Source organism: Salmo trutta, chromosome 16 (assembly GCF_901001165.1).
Source record: "Salmo trutta chromosome 16, fSalTru1.1, whole genome shotgun sequence".
NCBI classification, from domain to species: domain Eukaryota; kingdom Metazoa; phylum Chordata; class Actinopteri; order Salmoniformes; family Salmonidae; genus Salmo; species Salmo trutta.
In genome coordinates, this window is record NC_042972.1 from 26,196,097 (window position 1) to 26,219,501 (window position 23,405).

Sequence of the window (23,405 nt, forward strand, 5' to 3'; positions counted from 1 at the left end):
GACCATTTGTGACTGGGCCATTGTCATGCTGCTTTTATAGTGTTTTCTCTGCATCTGACTTTTGCTCTCATGGACTCTCTTTCAGACTGCCTCCGTATAACCTGCTCTAAAGGCTTGTTTAGTTTTCTTATCATTCTTTTTAACTGGCTAAGAAGATTCTCAAAGGGGAAGCAAGAAATATTGTCAAGATCACCAAATTCTTGTGCTTCATGACTGAGATGGGTTAGGCAGTTGCTGTGGTCCAGAAACAAAACCAGGAGGTTTCCGGCATAGTCTGTGTGGTCTGCACACAAGGATACACTTAGGAAGATGGTCATGGCAACATTAAGTTTTCATATGTCACCCTTGGAATATTCCCTTTTAAACAAGAGAAATTTACATTTACATTTTTAGTAATTTAGCAGACGCTCTTATCCAGAGCGACTTACAGTAGTGAATACATACATTTCATACATTTTTTTCTCCGTACTGGTTCCCCGTGGGAATCGAACCCACAACCCTGGCGTTGCAAACACCATGCTCTACCAACTGAGCCACACGGGACCAGAAATGTACAAGAGAAATGTACGAAACTCAGTTGCCTTCCAACGGTCAGACTCATTCAGTGATCTGGGTTTTCTGTTGATTTCTGATGGAGTCTTAGGTCAGTCAACTGTGAAGAAACATTTCTGACAACAGCTGGACCTTTCTGCCATAGAGTTATCAGTTTCTGTGTAACTCCCAAACATACCAGGTGCATGTAGTCAAGAGGAAACGGTCTCACCAAACCAATTGACAATGATCCTAAAGGTGTTGTCCCACTGTAGTGAGAGTAATCAGTCAAATCATCAAAAGTGTTGTGGTTGGACCTCAGAGGGGCTGTTGTTTCTGGGAAGGTCATACGATTCAGGTAGTAGACTCCTTTTTGACGGCATTTGTCACAGCCAAAGTAGCCATTGCGACCTTTAGCATTTATGACAAAGGCCCTTGCTGGTGCGTCACAAATATTGGCAGAGATTTGGACTTTAACCTGTTGGGGATAGGGGGCAGTATTTGCACGGCCGGATAAAAAACGTACCCGATTTAATCTGGTTACTACTCCTGCCCAGTAACTAGAATATGCATATAATTATTGGCTTTGGATAGAAAACACCCTAAAGTTTCTAAAACTGTTTGAATGGTGTCTGTGAGTATAACAGAACTCATATGGCAGGCAAAAACCTGAGAAGATTCCTTACAGGAAGTGGCCTGTCTGACCATTCCTTGAGCTTCTTGACTCTGTTTATTGAAGACTGAGGATCTTTGCTGTAACGTGACACTTCCTACGGCTCCCATAGGCTCTCAGAAGGCGGGAAAAAGCTGAATGCTGTAATTCCAGCCCCAGGCTGAAACACATTAGCGCTTTTGGCAAGTGCTCTATCAGAGGACAATGGGCTGAGGCGCGTGCACGAGTCGACCCCATTCTTTTATTTTCTTTCGTATTTTATCCTAAACACAGATTCCCGGTCAGAATATTATCGCTTTTTTACGAGAAAAATGGCATAAAAATTGATTTCAAACAGCGGTTGACATGCTTCTAAGTACGGTAATGGAATATTTAGAATTTTTTTGTCACGAAATGCGTCGTGCTCGTCACCCTTCTTTACCCTTCGGATAGTGTCTTGAACGCACGAACAAAACAGAGGATATTTGGATATAACTATGGATTATTTGGGACCAAACCAACATTTGTTATTGAAGTAGAAGTCCTGGGAGTGCATTCTGACGAAGAACACCAAAGGTAATAACATTTTTCTTATAGTAAATCTGACTTTGGTGAGTGCTAAACTTGCTGGGTGTCTAAATCTTCTCAGAATATTGCAAAATGTGCTTTCACCGAAAAGCTATTTTAAAATTGGACATATCGAGTGCATAGATGGAGTTCTGTATCTATAATTCTTAAAATAATTGTTATGCTTTTTCTGAACGTTTATCGTGAGTAATTTAGTAAATGTTTAGTAAATTCACCGGAAGTTTGCGGGGGGTATGCTAGTTCTGAACGTCACATGCTAATGTAAAAAGCTGGTTTTTGATATAAATATGAACTTGATTGAACAAAACATGCATATAATGTCACAAAAACCCTCTGAAGTTTGGAGATTTTTGAGATTTTACCAGGAAACTTTCAGTGTTTAGACAGGATTTCTGCAAAGAAATGAAATGATCCAATCGCTGGAATGTTCAACATCACTTTAAGTCAACAACAAAACAATGCAAGATTGGTCACTGGTTATCTAAGAAGGGCAACAACAGTAACATTAGATGTCAATTAATGTAGTTTACACCGATCTCAATGGAATGTTTCTTTGTGTGTGTGTGTGTGTGTGTGTGTGTGTGTGTGTGTGTGTGTGTGTGTGTGTGTGTGTGTGTGTGTGTGTGTGTGTCTAAGGATGGTGGACCATTTTTACTCTGTGCATGCAGATAATACTACACTGAACGTATAGCACCAATACTAGACTGATAGTCCTAATTTATAACTAAATATATAATTGAAGACACCTGAGGTTAGAGTATTTCCTAAAAAAAGGACATTATAATTGCTTTCAGTATATTCACTTTAATCAAGTACTGTGTGTAAGTTTGACCTGATGTCACTTGTTTAGTGCATTTTCTCAGAATATGATGGTCCATCAGCTTTGTGGAGCTAAAAAATTTTTTTTTGACATGAGCTGGCTGATCGCAGAACAGGGTTAAAAATATTTACAGTTAATTCTGTTGGTGCGTAAACCGGTGAAATGGCGATTATGATTGGTGCTCATTTTTGTTGACCACATTACCTTTTACTCAGTATTTAAATATGCGTGTCTAAGCTCTAAGTTAAACCGACACCAAAGAGCTATGCTAGAATTGTTTCTACGTGATGAGGACTCCTCTTTGAAGCTGGATGAGAGCTACAGCTAGCTTAGATGTAAGTTAGATAAATGAAGCTACATTTGGTGAGCAAACAGGGCTAGCTAGTTAATTGTACCAATCATTTTAATTAACCTAGCTTTTAAGGTTGCTCTTTACAATTTAGCCGAGCTAGCGTTACAACAAGGCAGTTCCAGCGGCCACTCATGAGACATCTGCAGCTTGCTAGTTTGTTCTGAAGAACATCTTGCGACCCTGAAGGCCCGTTGACTAGTTAGCTAATATGGCGCCGAAGAGGATGCCTGACGTTTTACATGCCCGTAACCAATTGTGCTATTTTGTTAGTTTTTTTGCATTGTTTGTAACTTTTTTTAAAAACTTATTTTGTACATAATGTTGCTGCTACTGTCTCTTATGACCAAAAATACCTTCTGGACATCAGATCTGGGATTACTCACCACGAACTGGAAGAAGCTTTTTCCTTTAACGAGTCTGACGGGAAAGATATACTGCTCTCCCGGGAACAGGCCCAGATCCCCGTCATTTGCATGAAGAAAAGACAGAGGAAAGGAGGACGCAGATTGGGCTGCCTTCTGAGAATCCGTAGGCGAGCGAGTAAACTCCCACTGCCATTCATTCTACTTGCTAACATACAATCATTGGAAAATATAATTGATGACTTACGATTATCCTACCAACGGGACATTAAGAACTGTAATATCTTATGTTTAACCGAGTCGTGGCTGAACGACGACACTGATAATATAGAGCTGGAAGGATTTTCAATGCACCGGCAAAACAGAGAAGCTACGTCTGATAAGACGAGGGGTAGGGGTGTGTGTCTTTTTGTCAATAACAGCTGGTGCGCGATGTCTAATATTAAAGAAGTCTCGAGGTGTTGCTCCCCTGAGGTAGAGTACCTTATGATAAGCTGTAGACCACATTATCTACCAAGAGAGGTCTCATCTGTATTATTCGTAGCCGTCTATTTACCACCACAAAGCGAAGCTGGCACTAAGACCACTTTCAACCATCTCTATAAGGCCATAAGCAAATAAGAAAATGCTCACCCAGAAGCGGCACTCCTAGTGACCGGGGACTTTAATGCAGGCAAATTTCAATCAGTTTTACCAAATTTTTCCCAGCATGTCACATGTGCAACCAGAGGAAAAAAACCTCTCGACCACCTTTACTCCACACACAGAGATGCATACAAAGTTCTCCCCTACCCTCCATTTGGCAATTCTGACCATAATTCTATCCTCTTGATTCCTGCGTACAAGCAAAAACTAAAGCAGGAAGTACCAGTGACTCACTCAATACAATACAAGTGGTCAGATGACACGGATGCGATGCTACAGGACTGTTTTGCTAGCACAGACTGGAATATGTTCCAGGATTCATCCAATGGCATTGAGGAGTATACCACCTCAGTCATCGGCTTCATCAATAAGTGCATCAAAAACATCGTCCCCACAGAAACCGTACATATCCCAACCAGAAACCATGGATTACAGACAACATCCGCATCGAGCTAAAGGCTAGAGCTGCCGCTTTCAAGGAGTGGGACACTAATCGGACGCCTATACGAAATCCCGCTATGCCCTCAGACGAACCATCAAACACGCAAAGCATTAATACAGGATTAAGATTAAATCCTACTACACCGGTTCTGATGCTCGTCAGATGTGGCAGGGCTTGAAAACGATTACGGACTACAAAGGGAAACACAGACGCGAGCTGCCCAGTGACGCGTGCCAACCAGATGAGCTAAATGCCTTTTTATGCTCGCTTCGAGGCAAGCAACACTGAATCATGCACAAGAGCACCAGTCTGGGTGACTGTGTGATAACGGTCTCGGTAGCCGATGTGAGCAAGACCTTTAAACAGGTCAACATTCACAAAGATGCGGGGCTAGATGGATTACCAGGATGTGTACTCAAAGCATGCGCGGACCAACTGGCAAGTGTCTTCATTGACATTTTCAACCTCTCCCTGTAATACCTACATTTCAAGCAGACCACCATAGCCCCTGTGCCCAAGGAAGCGAAGGTAAGCTGCGTAAATGATTACCGCCCCGTAGCACTCACGTCGGTAGCCATGAAGTGCTTTGAAAGGCCCGTCATGGCTCCCATCAACAGCATCCTCCCGGATACCCTAGACCCACTCCAATTCGTATACCGCCCCAACAGATCCACAGATGACGCAATCGCACTCCACACTGCACTTTCCCACCTGGACAAAATGAACACCTATGTGAGAATGCTGTTCATTGACTACAGCTCAGCGTTCAATACCATAGTGCCCACGAAGCTCATCACTTAGCTTAGGATCCTGGGACTAAACACCTCCCTCTGCAACTGGATCCTGAACTTCCTGACGGGCCGACCCCAGGTGGTAAGGGTAGGCAACAACACGTCTGCCACTCTGATCCTCAACACTGGGGCCCCTCAGGGGTGTGTACTTAGTCCCCTCCTGTATTCCCTGTTCACCCACGACTGCGTGGCCAAACACGACTCCAACACCATCATTAAGTTTGCTGACGATACAACAGTGGTAGGCCTGATCACCAGCAACGATGAGACTGCCTATAGGGAGGAGGTCAGAGACCTGGCAGCTTGGTGCCAGGACAACAACGTCTCCCTTAATGTGAGCAAGACAAAGGAGCTGATCGTAGACTACAGGAAAAGGCAGGTTGAACAGGCCCCCATTAACATCAACAGTGCTGTAGTGGAGTGGTTCGAGAGTTTGGTGTCCACATCACCAAAGATCTATCATGGTCCAAACACACCAAGACAGTCGTGAAGAGGGCACGACAAAACCTTTTCCCCCTCAGGAGACTGAAAAGATTTGGCTTGGGTCCTGAGATCCTCAAAAAGTTCAACAGCTGCACCATCGAGAGCATCCTGACCGGTTGCGTCACCGCCTGGTATGGCAACTGCTCGGCATATGACCGTAAGGTGCTACAGAGGGTAATGCGTATGGCCCAGTACATCACTGGGGCCAAGCTTCCTGCCATCCAGGACCAATATAATAGGCGGTGTCAGAGTAAAGCCCATAGAATTGTCAAGACTCAGGTCACCCAAGTCGTAGACTGTTTTCTCTGCTACCTCATGGCTAGCGGTACCGGAGCGCCAAGGCTAGGACCAAAAGGCTCCTTAACACCTTCTTCCCCCAAGCCATAAGACTGCTGAACAATTAATCAAATGGCCATCGGACTATTACATTGATACCCCCACCCCCTCCATGTACAAATTACCTCTAACCTGTACCCCCGCACACTGACCCGGTACTCCCTGTATATAGCCTCTTTGTTGTTATATTATTGTGTTACTTTTTATTCTTTTTTACATTACTTTATTTGGTAAATATTTTCTTCTCTTCTTGAACTGCATAGTTGGTTAAGGGCTTGTAAGTAAGCATTTCACGGTAAGGTCTACACTTGTTGTATTCGGCACGTGACAAATAAAATTTGATTTGAGCTAGCTAACTAAGCAAATCGCTTTACTATTTTTAAACTTTCTCAATTTACAAACAGAAAAACCTGCTAAATGTTAACTTTCTGGCTCCCTTTTATTGTTTGTGTTACCGGACAACTGTAGGGCACTTTTATTGTCCATGTAACGTTAGTTGGCCAAACCTAAAGTTGTCTGCCAACTTAGCTAACGTTACATTAGCTAGTCTAACGTTAGCGTCCGTCAACTAACTTGAAGTCTTTAACATTAGCCCTGAAGGCATTATTGACTTATTGACATATGACAGTTCCTAGGGTCCTTGTTAACATTAACCTTAGCCATACTGTTTGTCATGATTTAACATATCAAACAATAACCATAACTTAAACGTACTTTAATTTCTCATATAACTTACGTTAATTTTTAGGTGACATCAATTCACCTTGGCTTTCTACTGGGACAGAGACGCTGACTGGGTTTTAATAGAGACCGATGTGCGAGCAAGGTGATCCAGATGATGTGCTGTTCTCCAGAGGATTCCACAGGACAACGTTTATATGTGGTACCACACGGACCACACAGCAGGTAAAGGGCGCCTTTTAATGGTGATTTGAGAATTATGGTGTTGTATACAGTTGGTATGAGTACCTTTACTGCTTGATTCCCAGAAGTGTAAACATCGTACGACTTCATGTGAAATTCATGTAAAGCCTTATAGTCATTCCGATACATATTTCGGAGATTGGTCTTCCATTGCGGACCTGCACCCTAATTCTCAAAAGGTTATGAATCACCATTGAAAGGCGTCCTTTAACTTCTGTGTGGTTTGCGAATCACCATTAAAAGGTGCCCCTTACCTGCTGTGTGGTACCACATATCCCCATATGAATGGTATGATTGGTACAACCTTTTGAACCATTTAATGGGGTGTTTTGATCGGGTGTAGGGTTAATGTTAGCTTGAATTTGTGGATTCTTGACCTTGTTCCTCAGGCTCAAGGCTCAGGTATGACAACTAGGATTAATTATTTTAGAGATAGATATCTTGCAGTGAGGGAGGGCAGGAGAGGACAGCTCAGGATTTTGGGGGGGATTTGTCATCGATAGCTGTTGCTTTGTTGTCCAACCATAAACTGAATTGGTATGTAGTATCAAATAAACACTACATATTGTGTATACCATTACCTGTCATCTTTACATTTCTTAGAATATCATGATGGGGGAAAAAGGGGGAAATTCATATGTTAAACAATTGTTTTGAAAGTCTATGGATCTTAAATTGTGGCATTTCTTCAACAGGACTTCTCTCTGCTGTCTGGTTCCTGAAAGATGTTGACGACATCACTCACCCTCAAGCTCCACTAGCACATGCGCCCCACAACATTAGACATAAAACCCTCCTGTCCATCTTCAATACCTTAAGCAACACACACACAATGATATCCCCACAGACACAGGGTGGTTTGTGTCCATATTCAGTTTAAATGCATTCCCTGGTTGGCATGAATCTTCAGTTAGAACATTTAACAGACTCATCATCTCTGATCAAGTTATTCCACCAACGATTGAGAGAAATGTATCTTATTTTTTAAAGTTGTTTAGAACATTGTAACATTTCTTAAAACTGAGAACTAAGGAAGAGTTTACAGACTTAGGCCTAGGGGCCTAAGTCTAGAGCCTGCACTGTTTGTAGTGTAGATGTTACAGACCTATCTTTCAAAAGTTTGAGGTCACTTAGAAATTGCCTTGTTTTTTAAAGAAAAGCAAGCATTTTTGTCCATTAAAATAACATGAAATTGATCAGAAATACAGTGTAGACATTTAATGTTGTAAATGACTATTGTAGCTGGAAACTGCACATTTTTTTTATGGAATATCTACATAGGCTTACAGAGGCCCATTATCAGCAACCATCACTCCTGTGTTCAAATGGCACGTTGTGTTAGCTAATCCAAGTGTATCATTAGAAAACCCTTTTGCAATTATGTTAGCACAGCTGAAAACTGTTATGTTGATTGAAGAAGCAATAAAACTGGCCTTTAGACAAGTTGAGTATCTGGAGCATCAGCATTTGTGGGTTCGATTGCAGGCTCAAAATGGCCAGAAACAAATAACTTTCTTCTGAAACTCGTCAGTCTATTCTTGTTCTGAGAAATTAAGGCTATTCCATGCGAGAAATTGCCAAGAATCTGAAGATCTCGTACAACGCTGTGTACTACTCCCTTCACAGAACAGCGTAAACTGGCTCTAACCAGAATAGAAAGAGGAGTGGGAGGCCCCGGTGCACAACTGAGCAAGAGGACAAGTACATTACAGTGTCTAGTTTGAGAAACAGACGACTCACAAGTCCTCAATTGGCAGCTTCATTAATTAGTACCCGCAAAATGCCAACAGTGAAGAGGCGACTCCGGGATGCTGGCCTTCTAGGCAGAGTTCTTCTGTCCAGTGTCTGTGTTATTTTGCCCATCTTAATCTTCTATTTTTATTTGCCAGTATGAGATGTTTTTTTTCTTTGAAACTCTGCCTAGAAGGCCAGCATCCTGGAGTCGCCTGTTCACTGTTGACGTTGAGACTGGTTAATATATAAAAAAAAATGTGTGTGTGTGTGTGTATGTGTATATATATATGTGTGTGTGTGTGTGTGTGTGTGTGTGTGTGTGTGTGTGTGTGTGTATGTGTGTGTATATATATATATGTGTGTGTGTGTGTGTGTGTATATATATATATAGTTGAAGTCGGAAGTTTACATACACTTAGGTTGGAGTCATTAAAACTCATTTTTCAACCACTCCTCAAATTTCTTGTTAACAAACTATAGTTTTGGCAAGCCGGTTAAGACATCTACTTTGTGGATGACACAAGTAATTTTTCCCACCATTTTTTACAGACATTATTTCACTTATAATTCACTATCACAATTCCAGTGGGTCAGAAGTTTACATACACTAAGTTGACTGTGCCTTTAAACAGCTTGGGAAATTCCAGAAAATTATGTCATGGCTTTAGAAGCTTCTGATAGGCTAATTGACATCATTTGAGTCAATTGGAGGTGTACCTGTGGATGTATTTCAAGGCCTACCTTCAAACTCAGTGCCTCTTTGATTGACATCATGGGAAAATCAAAATAAATCAGCCTCCACAAGTCTGGTTCATCCTTGGGAGCAATTTCCAAATGCCTGAAGGTACCACGTTCATCTCTACAAACAATTGTACGCAAGTATACACACCATGGGACCACGCAGCCGCCATACCGCTCAGGAATGAGAAGCGTTCTGTCAGATGAACGTACTTTGGTGCGAAAAGTGCAAATCAATCCCAGAACAACAGCAAAGGACCTTGTGAAGACGCTGGAGGAAATGGGTACAAAAGTATCTACATCCACAGTAAAACGAGTCCTATATCGACATAACCTGAAAGGCCGCTCAGAAAGGAAGAAGCCACTGCTGCAAAACCGCCATGAAAAAGCCAGACTATGGTTTTCAACAGTACATGGGGACAAAGATTGTACTTTTTGGAGAAATGTCCTCTGGTCTGTTGAAACAAAAATAGAACTGTTTGGCCATAATGACCATCGTTATTTTTGGAGGAAAAAGGGGGAGGCTTGCAAGCCGAAGAATGCCATCCCATCCGTGAAGCACGGGGGTGGCAGCATCATGTTGTGGGGGTGCTTTGCTGCAGGAGGGACTGGTGCACTTCACAAAATAGATGGCATCATGAGGTAGAAAATGATGTGGATATATTGAAGCAACATCTCAAGACATCAGTCAGGAAGTTAAAGCTTGGTCACAAATGGGTCTTCCAAATGAACAATGACCCCAAGCATACTTCCAAAGTTGTGGCAAAATGGCTTAAGGACAACAAAGTCAAGGTATTGGAGTGGCCGTCACAAAGCCCTGACCTCAATCCTATAGCAAATGTGTGGGCAGAACTGAAAAAGCGTGAGCGAGCAAGGAGGCCTACAAACCTGACTCAGTTACCACAGCTTTGTCAGGAGGAATGGGCCAAAATTCACTCAACTTATTATGGGAAGCTTGTGGAAGGCAACCTGAAACATTTGACCCAAGTTAAACAATTTAAAGGCAATGCTACCAAATACTAATTGAGTGTATGTAAACTTCTGACCCACTGGGAATGTGATGAAAGAAATAAAAGCTGAAATAAATCATTCTCTACTATTATTCTGACATTTCACATTCTTAAAATAAAGTGGTAATCCTAACTGACCTAAGACAGGGCATTTTTACTAGGATTAAATGTCAGGAATTGTGAAAAACTGAGTTTAAATGTATTTGGCGAAGGTGTATGTAAACTTCTGACTTCAACTGTATATATTTATATTGTTTTCAGCGATAGTAGCAGTACTTATTCAATTTATGAGAAGGTGTTACAGCAGGTCGCACACAACGGTCCGCATATCGACATGCTGAAGTTCATCCACTAAAGGTCAGACCTCCACCTAGCATAGTGGCTTGCCGCTCAAGAAACAGTAGTGAACAGATGAGCGATTGTCGACTATCGGCTTGCTGATGCTGCCGCCGGAGGCCCGACCGCTGCGAGCCACTGACGGTGTGCCACCCAAAAAACGCTGGCGGACCGACAGGTCATTGTTAGCTCGGACATAACGAGATGCATTTACAATTTATGGTACATTTTGCTTTTTTGTTTTTACACTTACTGATCATTTCAAAAATAATATTTCAATTCTATCTTTTAAACAGTGTGAAGAGGGGTTTGTTCTCTGCCCACTTCATTTTATGGATAAAGAATCTGCCATGAAAAATAAACAAATTAACAATGAAAGTTTCAGTCAGGGTCCATATCATTTGGATCAAAATAAAACATAATATCAGAGTCTTTCAAATAAACTTTAATCGTAGTTCCTTTTAAAATAAAATCTTCTAACTCCAAAATCTTCTGACATAAGAACAGTCCCAAAGTAAATGGTCAAGAGTCACAACCACAAAACACATATTTGTTATCTATAGCTATTTTGAATCTGTGTATAATAAATGTCTTTAAAGGTGTGCTTGACTGCTGTTGTTATTGCAGAACACTCGGATCAACCCTTTAAGAGTTTGGCTAAAGCTTAACAGGGTGTGAACAATGCTGAATGGGTGTAGACAAAGAAGGGCTTTCCAGTAGTAGTACCAAAACATTCAAAGGCCATTTTCTCAAAAGTGAGTTTACAAGTTTATCAACTTTCAAAGCAAAATTACTTTCCCATTGTTCCTCAACTGTAGTGTTTGATATACCATTTTGTATCTTTGAGTCTTTACTTTTATCCGTTGTAAAAAAAACAACACAATTTTACATTTTGCTACGTAAGACCGATTTGAGCCGGTCGGTCACATATACCCATTAGCAACCACAGCTAATGAAATCACTGTAACCCTTAACAGAAAGTTGCAGTCTGTTTTGAAGAGGGTGGCCAATAATAAACAGGTCCTGAACATCTCTAAAACTAAGAGCATTGTATTTGGTACAAATCATTTCCTAAGTTCTAGACCTCAGCTGAATCTGGTAATGAATGGTGTGGCAGTTGAACAAGTCGATGAGATTAAATGACTTGCTGTTACCTTACATTGTAAACTGTCATGTCAAAACATATAGATTCAATGGTTGTAAAGATGGGGAGAGGTCTGTCCGTAATAAAAAGATGCTCTGCTTTTTTGACACAACTCTCCAAAAAGCAAGTCCTGCAGGCTCTAGTTTAGTCTTATTTTGATTACTGTCCAGTTGTGTGGTCGAGTGCGGCAAGGAAAGACCTAGTTAAGCTGCTCCTGGCCCAGAACAAAGCGGCACGTCTTGCTCTTCATTGTAACCAGAGGGCTGATATAAATGCTACGCATGCCAGTCTCTCTTTGCTAAGAGTTGAGGAGAAACTGCTTCTTTTTATAAGAAACATTCGTGTTGAAAATCCCAAATTGTTTACACACACACTTACCCCACCAGACATGCCACCAGGGGTCTTTTCACAGTCCCCAAATCCCAAAACAAATTCAAAAAAGTATTATATAGAGCCAAATTTTGCATGGTAAAATATTGCATTGAACAGAAAACCTGGTTTTAAAAAACGGATAAAACAACACCTCACTGCACAACGCCTCTCCCCTATTTGTCCTAGATAGTTTGTATGTATGTATTGACGTGTAGGCTACGTGTGCCTTTAAAACATTGTTTGATGTAGTTCTGTCCTTGAGCTGTTCTTGTTTATTAATTTTACGTAAATGTGATATTTCAGTTTATATTTTAATATACATTTGTAAAGAAAAAGAAAAACCTATTTTTGCTTTACCATTAGGGGGTAGTGTGTGTAGATTGATGAGGAGAAAATAAAACAATTTAATACATTTTAGAATAAGGCTATAAAGTAACAAAATTTGGGGTGTGAATACTTTCCGAATGCACTGTATGTCATGTTTTGTGTGGACCCCAGGAAGAGTAGCTTCTGCTTTTGCAACAGCTAATGGGGATCCTAATAAAATACCAAATACCAAAATGTAGGCTATTGCTTAATGGCATGTCTGTCTACAGTGTAGACTCTACACAGTACCGGTTTAAATGTGATAAACTGCTTGTTAAACTGAAGGCAGCAGAATGGGAAAACTGGGAGGGAGGGAGTTGTTTCAGGCTCTGCCTGCTGTGCTGCTTGTTAGTGGTCTGTTGTTTCAACACGTCAGCCAGTTAGTTCCCTGGAGAGAATGCAGCAGTTTTTTCAGGCTGCCTTGCAGGCCTCGCCCATGTGGGTTCTCCACTCCGGCCTACTTTAGCTGGCTGTAACAGGGCCAGGCTTTTGGTGAACATAATGCAGGGCTCTGTCAGTGGAGTAGGCCGACCAGCCAGCCAACCAGACCCTCAACCACCCAGCAGCAATTGGCTGTGTCCCAAGTGGCACCCTATTCCCTTTATCGTGCACTACTTTTTAGAGAATAGGGTGCCATTTGGGACGCTCATCCCTCTCTCTTACCACTGGAGCTCCAATAGGAATACCCTCTGTTCTGTCACAGACCCCCGGGTGACGTCACTCACAGAAAGCCACACTGGCCTACTCCCAGCCCAGCCTCGCCATTAGAGTGCTCTGGCAGTGGCAACTGACCTAGCAGAGTCACAGGCAGGTACATATAGCCGTACACATACTGAACTTCACCGGCTTTCACCTCACGTGAGCAGAGGCTAACCCAAACAGTAAAATATAACCCCCCCCCCCCCCCCCTATTTCCACCTGTTGTTATGCTGCAATGGTTTGCCTGTTTTGGAATTGAAAATAGGGCTGTTGTATATGGAAGCAGATTTGTGCCGTAGGGGTCAAATGTAAAACAACCACAGCAAATCTTGAAATTTGAAAACATCTAATAGAACATTTCCTTATCAAACATGGAGAAATGATCATCTGTTTTTGTTCTGCAGCAGGACCCAGCAGCATCCGACACCTCGGAGGCCAACTCTGACACTAGAGAAGGTGAAACGGTGGCCATGAACTACAAGCCCTCCCCACTGCAAATGAAAATAGGTGAGCCTTATTATAGCGTCTCCACCAGACACACACACACACACACCTCTCCACTCCTCGTTCCCTACATATGTACAGCATCACTGCCTGTGTTTACTAACACATGGTGACCTCACTAAGACCATCTCTGTCTATCCATTTTTAAGTCATTCAGTCTGTAGCATTTGAGTGAATTCATGAATTGAAAAATGTCTTCATTGCCAGAATCTCGCAGTATCCCTTTTAATAAGTTAATTAAGTAATTCTCTCAGTCAGTAGTTCATCTATTATTTTGCAACAACGTTGTGTTCTTTGAATGAACACAATAAATATTTATTATGGGCGTATACGAAAGTGGGATTGAACCTTCACAGTTTTGATATTGCTCGTCTTCCTATTGGGCTACATGCAGCACTTCATGCATGAACCATGTAGAAAGGCAGGTTCTGCCAGATGCACTGAAGTGATGCCATTTTTCTTTGGCATGAACTGTATCTCTGTAACATTATTCCTTTACCACGTTGTGTGGAATGTTTCGGCATAGAGCTGTCGAAATAGGTTCTGAGTTACTGACTGATAATGTCATAGTTGAATATGAATATCTGGGCTGTTTCCTCCATGAATAGGCCTAATAAAGTTTTAGTGTATTCATCTTCCTGAGCATTGCTATGGTTGTTTGGAGTTTATTGGCCAAAGCCAATACCCAGATTCTGCCGGAGCCACATAAAGGTCCTCTTTGATTGATAGACAGTCTAGCAGTGACAGGCTGCATTTACTCACTGTATTCTGGGGCAACAACTTTGAAAGAGCAATGAGGTGAAAACTTCCAATCCCATAACCATATCTCCCTCCCTCCCTCTGTCTCTCCTGCACTCAGTTGGTCAGCAGCACTGTGCTTCAGAGATTAAATAAATAAAGTGTCAGGTTTATGGTAATTGGGCTTTGCATCACAATCATCTCTTGGCAGCTTGGTTATTCTTTACTGCACTGCAGGGGAATTCCAAGCACACATGCCACAGTGTGGAAGTCATATAGAAGTCAAGCCCAAAGTTTACAATAACTACTGACATGCCCCTCCAGTAGGGCTAGGCTTATATGAGGTATCAAAGACCACAGTGTTCTGTCTCAGCACAACCAGTGTTGCAGGGCAGTTGCCTACTTATATTGATTTTAGTCATTTTCAGGTGACGGTAGTGATAGACCTGAATGCTAACAAATAAATGATAGACCAACTAAAGCAGGAATGGGCAACTTATTTAATTGTTTTACTCAGTCGGTGACTAACTGTTGCAAGTTAGAATAGTAGAATACACAAGGAGCAATTTCAAAATTTGGTTGTGCGTCAGTAGTTTTTCTCATGTTATGTCAGTCACTGATAGTCACTCAATTATCCCATGTCAACTTAACAATTTTAGTTTGGTAAGTTAGTCTAGCAGACAGCTGTCTAAATTTAGTAATCATAGCCGAATTACCGTCCGAGGGGCCCCCATTGATTTTGTTAGCCAGTCTCAAAATGTGTATAATTGCAGAAAATTTGCTGTAAAACAGTTAATTTTGCTCTCCCCATGGGAAAATGAATAGAATTGCATGAATTGCAGACCCGTGAGCAACTGTGGTCCCTCATGATGAGTTCAGATTTTTGTGGCCCCCACCCCCATCAAAGTTGCCCATCCCTGCAGTACATGAATGCAAGCAGATGAACAAGCAATTAAATGGAATGCATTGTGGAAAAGGGTAGAAGTACTTCACCAGATACAGATCGAAGAAGGGGGATGGGTTTACAGTCATCGTTACAGTCAGATAGCAAAACGATTCGGTCTGCACTGAAACTGGAGGCTCTGAGTTGAGCACTGTGTGTTGAGCAGGAATGACTCCCCAGATGACAATGGGGTGACAGTTTCATTCATATATATGATGGAATCTCCTGTGATTGGCAGAGAAACAGAGAGAGCTGGCCAGGAAGGGATCAGTAAAGAATAGCCCCGTCAACCACCAACCTAAGAAGAACAACGTCATGGCCAGAACACGGTAACAATAAAGATCACACTATTGGTTTCCTATGCTTTTAACCTGCTCTTTTTATCATTTGTACCGAAGTCACTTCAAGGCAGCTTGGTGCTTGGTTGACTTCTGTTCTAACATTTTGTATAGTCCCTTCAATTTGAAATTCTATAACAAGTTAGAGAAAGGTTTTGTCTGTAAACTCTTACGCAGAGAAAGAACAGCAATTCAAAGAATGTCTACGCCAACCCTGCAAGGGGACTGGCAACCAGTGTTTATGATGACACTTAACATTTAAAACACAAAACATAAACCATTAATATTAAAACAGGGACTTTAGAAATGGTATCCTTGTGGATTGTGAATGTTAAATTCAGACTCACTTTCGTTGAAAAACTATGGCCTGGTTCAGTCAAACCCACTAACAGGGCCCCTTTCCCTTTGTCTGTAATCCTAGTCCCTGGGTGGATTAGCAGATATGTTAGAGCAGCTCCCCCTAAACCCAGAGCCCCAGTGTATAGGCAGCAGCCACATTAGCCTGGAGGCCAGAGATTACCCCAAAGCGCACTAACCAGGCTAGGAGAGTGCTAACCCCTGCTGTGGCTGACTAGGACAGTTGCTGCTGCTGAGGTTGAGGCTGGTTCATGGTATTTATGATATCCCAGTTTTGTCCCAGATTTAGCCATGTGTCTATTGTATTCAAGAGATCGGAAGAGAAACCCAGAAACCAGAATATCATCATTTTGGCGCCACAGTAACTGGAATTTAGCTAAGATTTGACTTTGAGGAGTACCCCATTTATCTTATGCTAAATTTGATTACAGGGTTTGTGGCTCTCACCTCCTCTTCACACACCTCCTATGTTTTATGCTTCTAATCTCCAAGTCTTTCTTCTCTCATCTTCTTTAGTTTGGTGGTGCCAAACAAAGGCTACTCCTCTTTAGACCAGACCAGCCCGGATGAGAAGCCCCTGGTAACGCTGGACACAGACAGGTAACAGTGAATGTAATGTTACTCTGGGATTTAAACAAGGTGAGAAAAAGAATCCTTATTGAAACCCATCTCACATCTTGCTAATGTCTTGGGCTACTTTCTCTAAAACTGGCGTCCAACAGCCCTTTTCCAGAGATCCACTGTGAGCATTCAGCCTTTTAAAGCGCGGTCACAATGCATGGGGAACTACTTTCCTGAATTCAATACAGCCTGAAAGAGTAGCCCCTGCCAGAAAGAGTGACACGACTCGAGAAAAGTTTATTTGCCCTGTTTGCAGTTACAGCTCCGCTCCAAGCCTCTCTCTTATAGAAGGCAGAGGCATTCCCAAATGAGGGAAAAATCTTCTCCCAGTGTGCCGGATTAGAGGGCTTGTGATTTGGACCGCCGGGAAAAGAAGCTCAGGGTCCTCCCTCCTGTGCTCCCAGTGCTCCCTGCACAGTGTAGTAGTGTGTGAGACAGATGGTCTGTGTCCCAAATGGCACCCTATTCCCTTAATAGTGCATTACTTTTGATTAGGGCCCTTGTCAAAAGTAGTGCACTATAAAGGTAATAGGGTGCCATTTGGGACGCATTCATGGGTCCCCCACCCTGTGTTGTTGTCATTTTCTATCATGTTCTCAGCCGATGGGATCTCCTTTACTGATCTCAGCTTTCTGGCACCCATCCAAATGATAATGTCATGTGCTCTCTCTCGCTCTCTCTCGCTCTCTCTCGCTCTCTCTCGCTCTCTCTCGCTCTCTCTCTCTCTCTCTCTCTCTCTCTCTGACACACAGAGACACTTGTTTGTCTCCCTTATTCCAGCTATGCATGCACACTCAGTCCCTCAATTATTCTCTTTCTGTTGTTCTCTCTTTGTCTCTCTTACTCGCACTCAATTTCACTCTCATTGTTGTTCTCGGTCTCCTTCTCGCTCACACACGCTTTTGTATTATGTCATGTGCCCTTACTCGAACGCACACTAAGAAACACGTAAACACATGCATTAATACATGAAAGTGCATACAGTACGTGTTGAGGTTGTTGTCTTGAGTTTGGGCGTGTCTGATAGAGTTCAGCGTCATTAAGAATGCTGATCCTGACTCATTACTGGAGTCAGGATCAGCAGAAGGTTTCAAATTGTCTCTGCTGGTTGTCTCTGCTAGAATAAATGAATCCTTCTGAAATGTCAGTCTTTATGGTACCTTATTATCTACTGGGGAGATGCCTGGAGATATAAAATAACATAGCACTGCATTTTGATTTTCATAAGTCTTTCTGGGAGAGTATACCCTGAAACACTGAACACTCAACAATTTCGAAAGTATCCGTCATTGTAAATAATAATTTGTTCTTAACTGACTTGCCTAGTTAAATAAAGGTTAAATAAGTAAATAAAAGTGTCCCAAAATGAGTTGAGACTTCTTCTCTTTTTGTCTAGAAATTAAGCTCCATAGCACAATATTGTATTATTTATGGATGTTTGACTTCTTTTACTGTCGCTATCAATCTTGTTTCTGTTGCCCCCTGGTGTTAGGGAGGTCCAGGAACCTGTTTATTCATCTTTTCTTGTTTCAGTGATGATGACTTTGACATGTCCAGATACTCTTCGTCTGGATACTCCTCAGCCGAGGTGAGATGTCTGAGGGACCAGGTATCTATGCACTACATACAGCTAATGTCACCTCAACCCTGTTATAAGCTGTCATAGGCACTACATAACCTGTCATGACACTGTCCTGCTTATGTTAATTCCCATGGCCTTTATCCTGTAACCTGTATCTCATCTCTGACCACCACTCACTTTAGTCAATTTATAACTAAGGAGTTTCTATCAGTCATGATTTATCCATACATTACAATCAGCACTTGCTGACATCAATAATGCTTCATCACCATTCATTTCTATTCATGTATTTGTCTATATGTGTTTGTCTATAGATGTGTTTTAGTTGTCATTTTCTCCTTATTGTGTCACTACAGTTTTATCTTTTGACACCATTATTTGGTGTTAGGTGTACGACCATACAACGACTAGCACGACCCATAGCATTTTTATAGTTCCGTATGTTGTACCTAAAACATGTAAGATTTCAACTCAATAATGAGATGTGTGGTTCTTATTACTATGATTGTGAAATTATCATGTTTTTTTCTTCTGTCCCCTGCAGCAAATCAACCAGGATCTCAACATCCAGCTTCTGAAGGATGGTTACCGGCTGGACGAAATCCCTGATGACGAGGATCTGGATCTGATCCCGCCCAAATCAGTCAACCCCACCTGCATATGCTGCCAAGCCACCACCTCCTCAGCCTGCCAGATCCAATAGCCCCTCCCACAATATATGCCATGACTCCGCCCCCTGCAGTGAGCTCATCTCACCACTGGGGCGGCAGCAGGGAGAAAGAATGCAATGATCGGTGGGGGAGAAAAAACAGAAGAATAGGTCTATTGGAATTAGTGTGGATATGCAAAGGGTGAAAATGCACAAAATATGTACTCCTATGGTAGGACATGTGCTTACATTTGTTTGTTATGTTCCAGTGAGGTGCTAGGGTTTTTTTGTCTGAGTAGTATTCTTGGAATAAAACACAAAGACAAAAGAAAGACTCAAGAATGCAGTGTTTCCAAGATGGCCTGTTGTGGAATAGATCTTCGCCTTTGCATGTCCTCCTGAAAGTCTTTGTTTCTGTTACGGTACGTATGGAGGGATTAACAGCCAATGTACTGTGAGCATGGAAAAATAACAAACATTTGATTGAACAGAATGAATAGTTGTCTAAGTGTGCATCATGTCCAAAATAAAACATGTTCAGTATTACAACATTTAAAAGATTTAAGGAAATACAGCTACATACATAAACACCATGGAATCACAAATGTCTGGCAAATACACTACATGGCCAAAAGTATATGGACACCCCTTCAAATTAGTTGATTGGGGTGTTGACAGAAGTATAAAATTGAGCACACAGCCATGCAATTTCCATAGACAAACATTGGCAATAGAATGGCCTTACTGAAGAGCTCAGTGACTTTCAACGTGGCACAATCATAGGATGCTACCTTTCCAACAAGTCAGTTCGTCAAATTTCTGCCCTGCTAGAGCTGCCCCGGTCAGCCGTTATTGTGAAGTAGAAACGTCTAGGAGCAACAACGGCTCAGCTGTGAAGTGGTAGGCCACCAGCTCACAGAACGGGACCGCCAAGTGCTGAAGCGCGTAGAGCTTAAAAATCATCTGTCCTTGGTTATAAACATCACTACCGAGTTCCAAACTGCCTCTAGAAGCAACATCAGCACAAGAACTGTTCGTCGGGAGCTTAATGAAATGGGATTCTATGGCCTCACACATGCCTAAAATCACCATGCACAATGCCAAGTGTCGGCTGAGTGGTGTTAAGCTCGCCGCCATTGGACTCTGGAGCAGTGGAAATGCGTTCTCTGGAGCGATGAATCACGCTTCACCATCTGGTAGTCCGACGGACGAATCTGGGTTTGGCGGATGCCAGGAGAAAGCTACCTGCCCGAATGCATAGGTGCCAACTGTAAAGTTTGGTGGGCGAGGAATAATGGTATGTGGCTGTTTTTCCATGGTTTGGGCTAGGCCCCTTAGTTCCAGTGAAGGAAAATCTTAACGCTACAGCATACAATGACATTCTAGACGATTCTGTGTTTCCAACTTTGTGGTAACAGTTTGGGGAAGGCCCTTTCCAGGGCTCAGTGCACAAAGCAAGGTCCATACAGAAATGGTTTGTCGAGATTGGTGTGGAAGAAATTGACTTGCCTGCACAGAGCCCTGACCTCAACCCCATCGAACACCTTTGGGATGAATTGGAACGCCGACTGCAAGCCAGGCCTAATCGCCCTACATCAGTGCCCGACCTCACTAATGCTCTTGTGGCTGAATTGAAGCAAAACCCTGCAGCAATGTTCCAACATCTAGTGGAAAGCCTTCCCAGGAGAGTGGAGGCTGTTATAGCAGCAAAGGGGGGACCAACTCCATATTAATGGCTATGATTTTGGAATGAGATGTTCGGCGAGTGGGTGTCCACATACTTTTGGCCATGTAGTGTATATATTTTAGGTTTCCAATTCCAAGGATCTCACTAGTTGAAATGCAAAGCGAGTTTTGATTTGAGGGGATTTGCAGTTGTCTTCTATCCTCTTTCATTCTTTCCCTGTTGGTGTGATACGTGTTTAACCCCCTAGAGTTGATGTCCGCACCCCTGCGGAAATCTAATTAACATAATAAAATCCCCATAAAAATCTCTGTTTTACATGAAGGTGAGGTGTGTCACATACAGAGACATGAGAATAACTATTCTTATCTACGACTTTGGTATATGACTCAAAAACAGCTTAGCATTTTCCTTACTGTGCCAGTTAGATGAGCACCCTCACCAATACAGTAACTGTGGGGTTAGGCTCTCTTAACTAGACCCACTGCAACCATCGCCTGGTCCCAGATCTGTTTGTGCTGTCTTGACAAACTCCAGTATGGTCAGGGAAAGATGGCACAAACTGATATTAGACCAGGCTACTGCATCCTTACTCTCTAGTGCCCATTCGTACTTAACTTGGAGAAAAGCGTGAGAGTTGAAAGTGCATAGGTCACATATAGCCTGGTTTCAGATCTGTTTGTGCTGTCTTGCACATTGTTTGACATGACAATGACCATAGGAGTTGGCAAGACGGTACAAACGTATCTGGGACCACGCTAGTGAAGCCAGTATGTATTTAGTGCCATTCTACTAATGTCCACATGAAAATGATTTCATGTTATTTAGTGGATATTTCTATAACTCTTAAAAGGTTTCAGTTACCCCTCTTCCTGCTTATACTTGTACTCATTGTTAATTTCAGTTTATGCTGTCTTCACTTGTCTACTATTGTACTTCTGATCTTGGGATATTTTCCTTTTTTTGTGTGTGTAAATTGCTTTGAACAGTTGTATGAAAATGATGATTATTATTATTACACATAGGTAAGAAAAGCTAATTTTCCAATGTGCTCAATAGGATTAACGTGCTAACACAACCATGTGCTAACGAGTACTGTACCTGCCATAATGTAATACCATTTACTAGTCCTGACACCCAGTGGGTGTGGGTACTGTAGGTTAACTGTGCTAACGAGTACTGTACCTGCCATACTGTAATACCATTTACTAGTCCTGACACCCAGTGGGTGTGGGTACTGTAGGTTAACTGTGCTAACGAGTACTGTACCTGCCATACTGTAATACCATTTACTAGTCCTGACACCCAGTGGGTGTGGGTACTGTAGTTTAACTGTGCCAAAGGCACATTCCTTTCCTGGTATGATGGTGTAAAATAAATCATTCTTAATGAAGCCATCCATTATGGCTGTTATGCCCATGAAAGTTAACAAGAGATGGTGTTAAATTATTATATCAATTTACCAGTTAAAATGGAGAATGTGTCCTTCCTTCTGACTTCTGGAGCAGGGATGATACCAGCAAACTTGTACTAATGATAGTGGTTGGGCAACATGTCCACCTTTACACACAGCAGCCCATGTTCTCCAGGCTATAGTGCTTCCAGAAGTAGGCTGTAGTGCCACCTTGTGCTTCTCTCACTGCCACCGACACAGTCACGAGCCATTCATAGGAGTCTGTGCAACCACACATGCACAGTACACACGGTACACAAACACAGCGTGCACTGTAAAATGTTTCACATTAAGAATTGCAACTTGTTGAAAGGGAATGTCTTAACAATCCAAGACTGTGTATAGCATACTGTATGTAAAGAAAGGGATGGAAAATGTAAGGATGTTCTTTACTGTACTGCTTTGGGTGCTTGGTTATCCGATGAATGATATGAGGAAGGGTTGTCTCCAGTGTGAATCCACTCAAATGATGGACAATTCAAGTGCAAACAGGTCAATCCAAAACAATGAAAATACCTGCTGTTTTGTGATGGTGCAAAACAGGGAACACTGTGTTCAGTAGGCACGAATTGGAAAAACGCTTTGTCTACATCATTCAAGATAACATCATCCTAATGGCAAATGCAATGGGAATGTATACCTGCTTTGGCTGAGCCCTAAGCGTTAGTTTCCCCGGTCATTGAACTGAGTTCACACTCCATCTCACCCCTGAGTTAACTAAAGTAGAGTATGCCTTAAGTAATGCATTATAGTGGAAGATATTTATTGCCAGTGGTATGTTTTAATTTATTTGAAAAAATGGGTATGCATTTTAACATGGACACAGAGGGCAACACTTTTACATCTGTGAAACTGCACTGGAATATTACAGTACTCACAATATTTTGAGTTTAGTGCCGTTTTGTGGATGTAAAAGGTTGTCCATAGTCTATTTTTATTCAGACGCTTATTAGGATTGTAAAGAAGATGTGAACAATTTCAGTATGTAACAATGTTATTGTTCTGTGTAGTGTATCATGTCTACTAATAAATATCAGAGGTCTGAATTAAAAGATGTGATGCAAGTTCCAGGAAAAATATGCACATTCAATGGTCAGGTGCTAGCTGGAAAAAAGTAAACTAAATAAAATAAAACAATGTCAGCAACTCTGTAATGCATGTGGTCTTTTGCTCTGTCCAAAAATAATTCCATCTTTGAAAAAAACAGATGT

At 41.9% G+C, this 23,405-nt stretch overlaps 1 protein-coding gene and 1 long non-coding RNA gene across 3 annotated transcripts in view; both read left to right on the top strand.

Moving 5' to 3' along the window:
- LOC115150398 (protein FAM219A) overlaps positions 1 to 19,608 on the top strand; it is a 28,002-nt gene extending 8,394 nt beyond the window's left edge. The window contains exons 2-6 of one of the 2 annotated variants that reach the window (XM_029693647.1): positions 13,730 to 13,832; positions 15,749 to 15,839; positions 16,722 to 16,805; positions 18,360 to 18,435; positions 18,953 to 19,608. In XM_029693647.1, coding sequence (XP_029549507.1) covers positions 13,730 to 13,832; positions 15,749 to 15,839; positions 16,722 to 16,805; positions 18,360 to 18,435; positions 18,953 to 19,111 — 513 coding nt within the window. In that variant the 3' untranslated portion in view covers positions 19,112 to 19,608. The remainder of the gene's footprint in view (positions 1 to 13,729; positions 13,833 to 15,748; positions 15,840 to 16,721; positions 16,806 to 18,359; positions 18,436 to 18,952) is intronic. The other variant, XM_029693648.1, reaches the window with a different exon arrangement.
- A 1,159-nt stretch (positions 19,609 to 20,767) lies between these two features.
- LOC115150400 (uncharacterized) lies at positions 20,768 to 23,345 on the top strand. The gene is made up of 2 exons (XR_003867104.1): positions 20,768 to 21,984; positions 22,069 to 23,345. It is a non-coding gene; the product is annotated as an uncharacterized LOC115150400 (long non-coding RNA).
- The last annotated feature ends 60 nt before the right edge of the window (positions 23,346 to 23,405 follow it).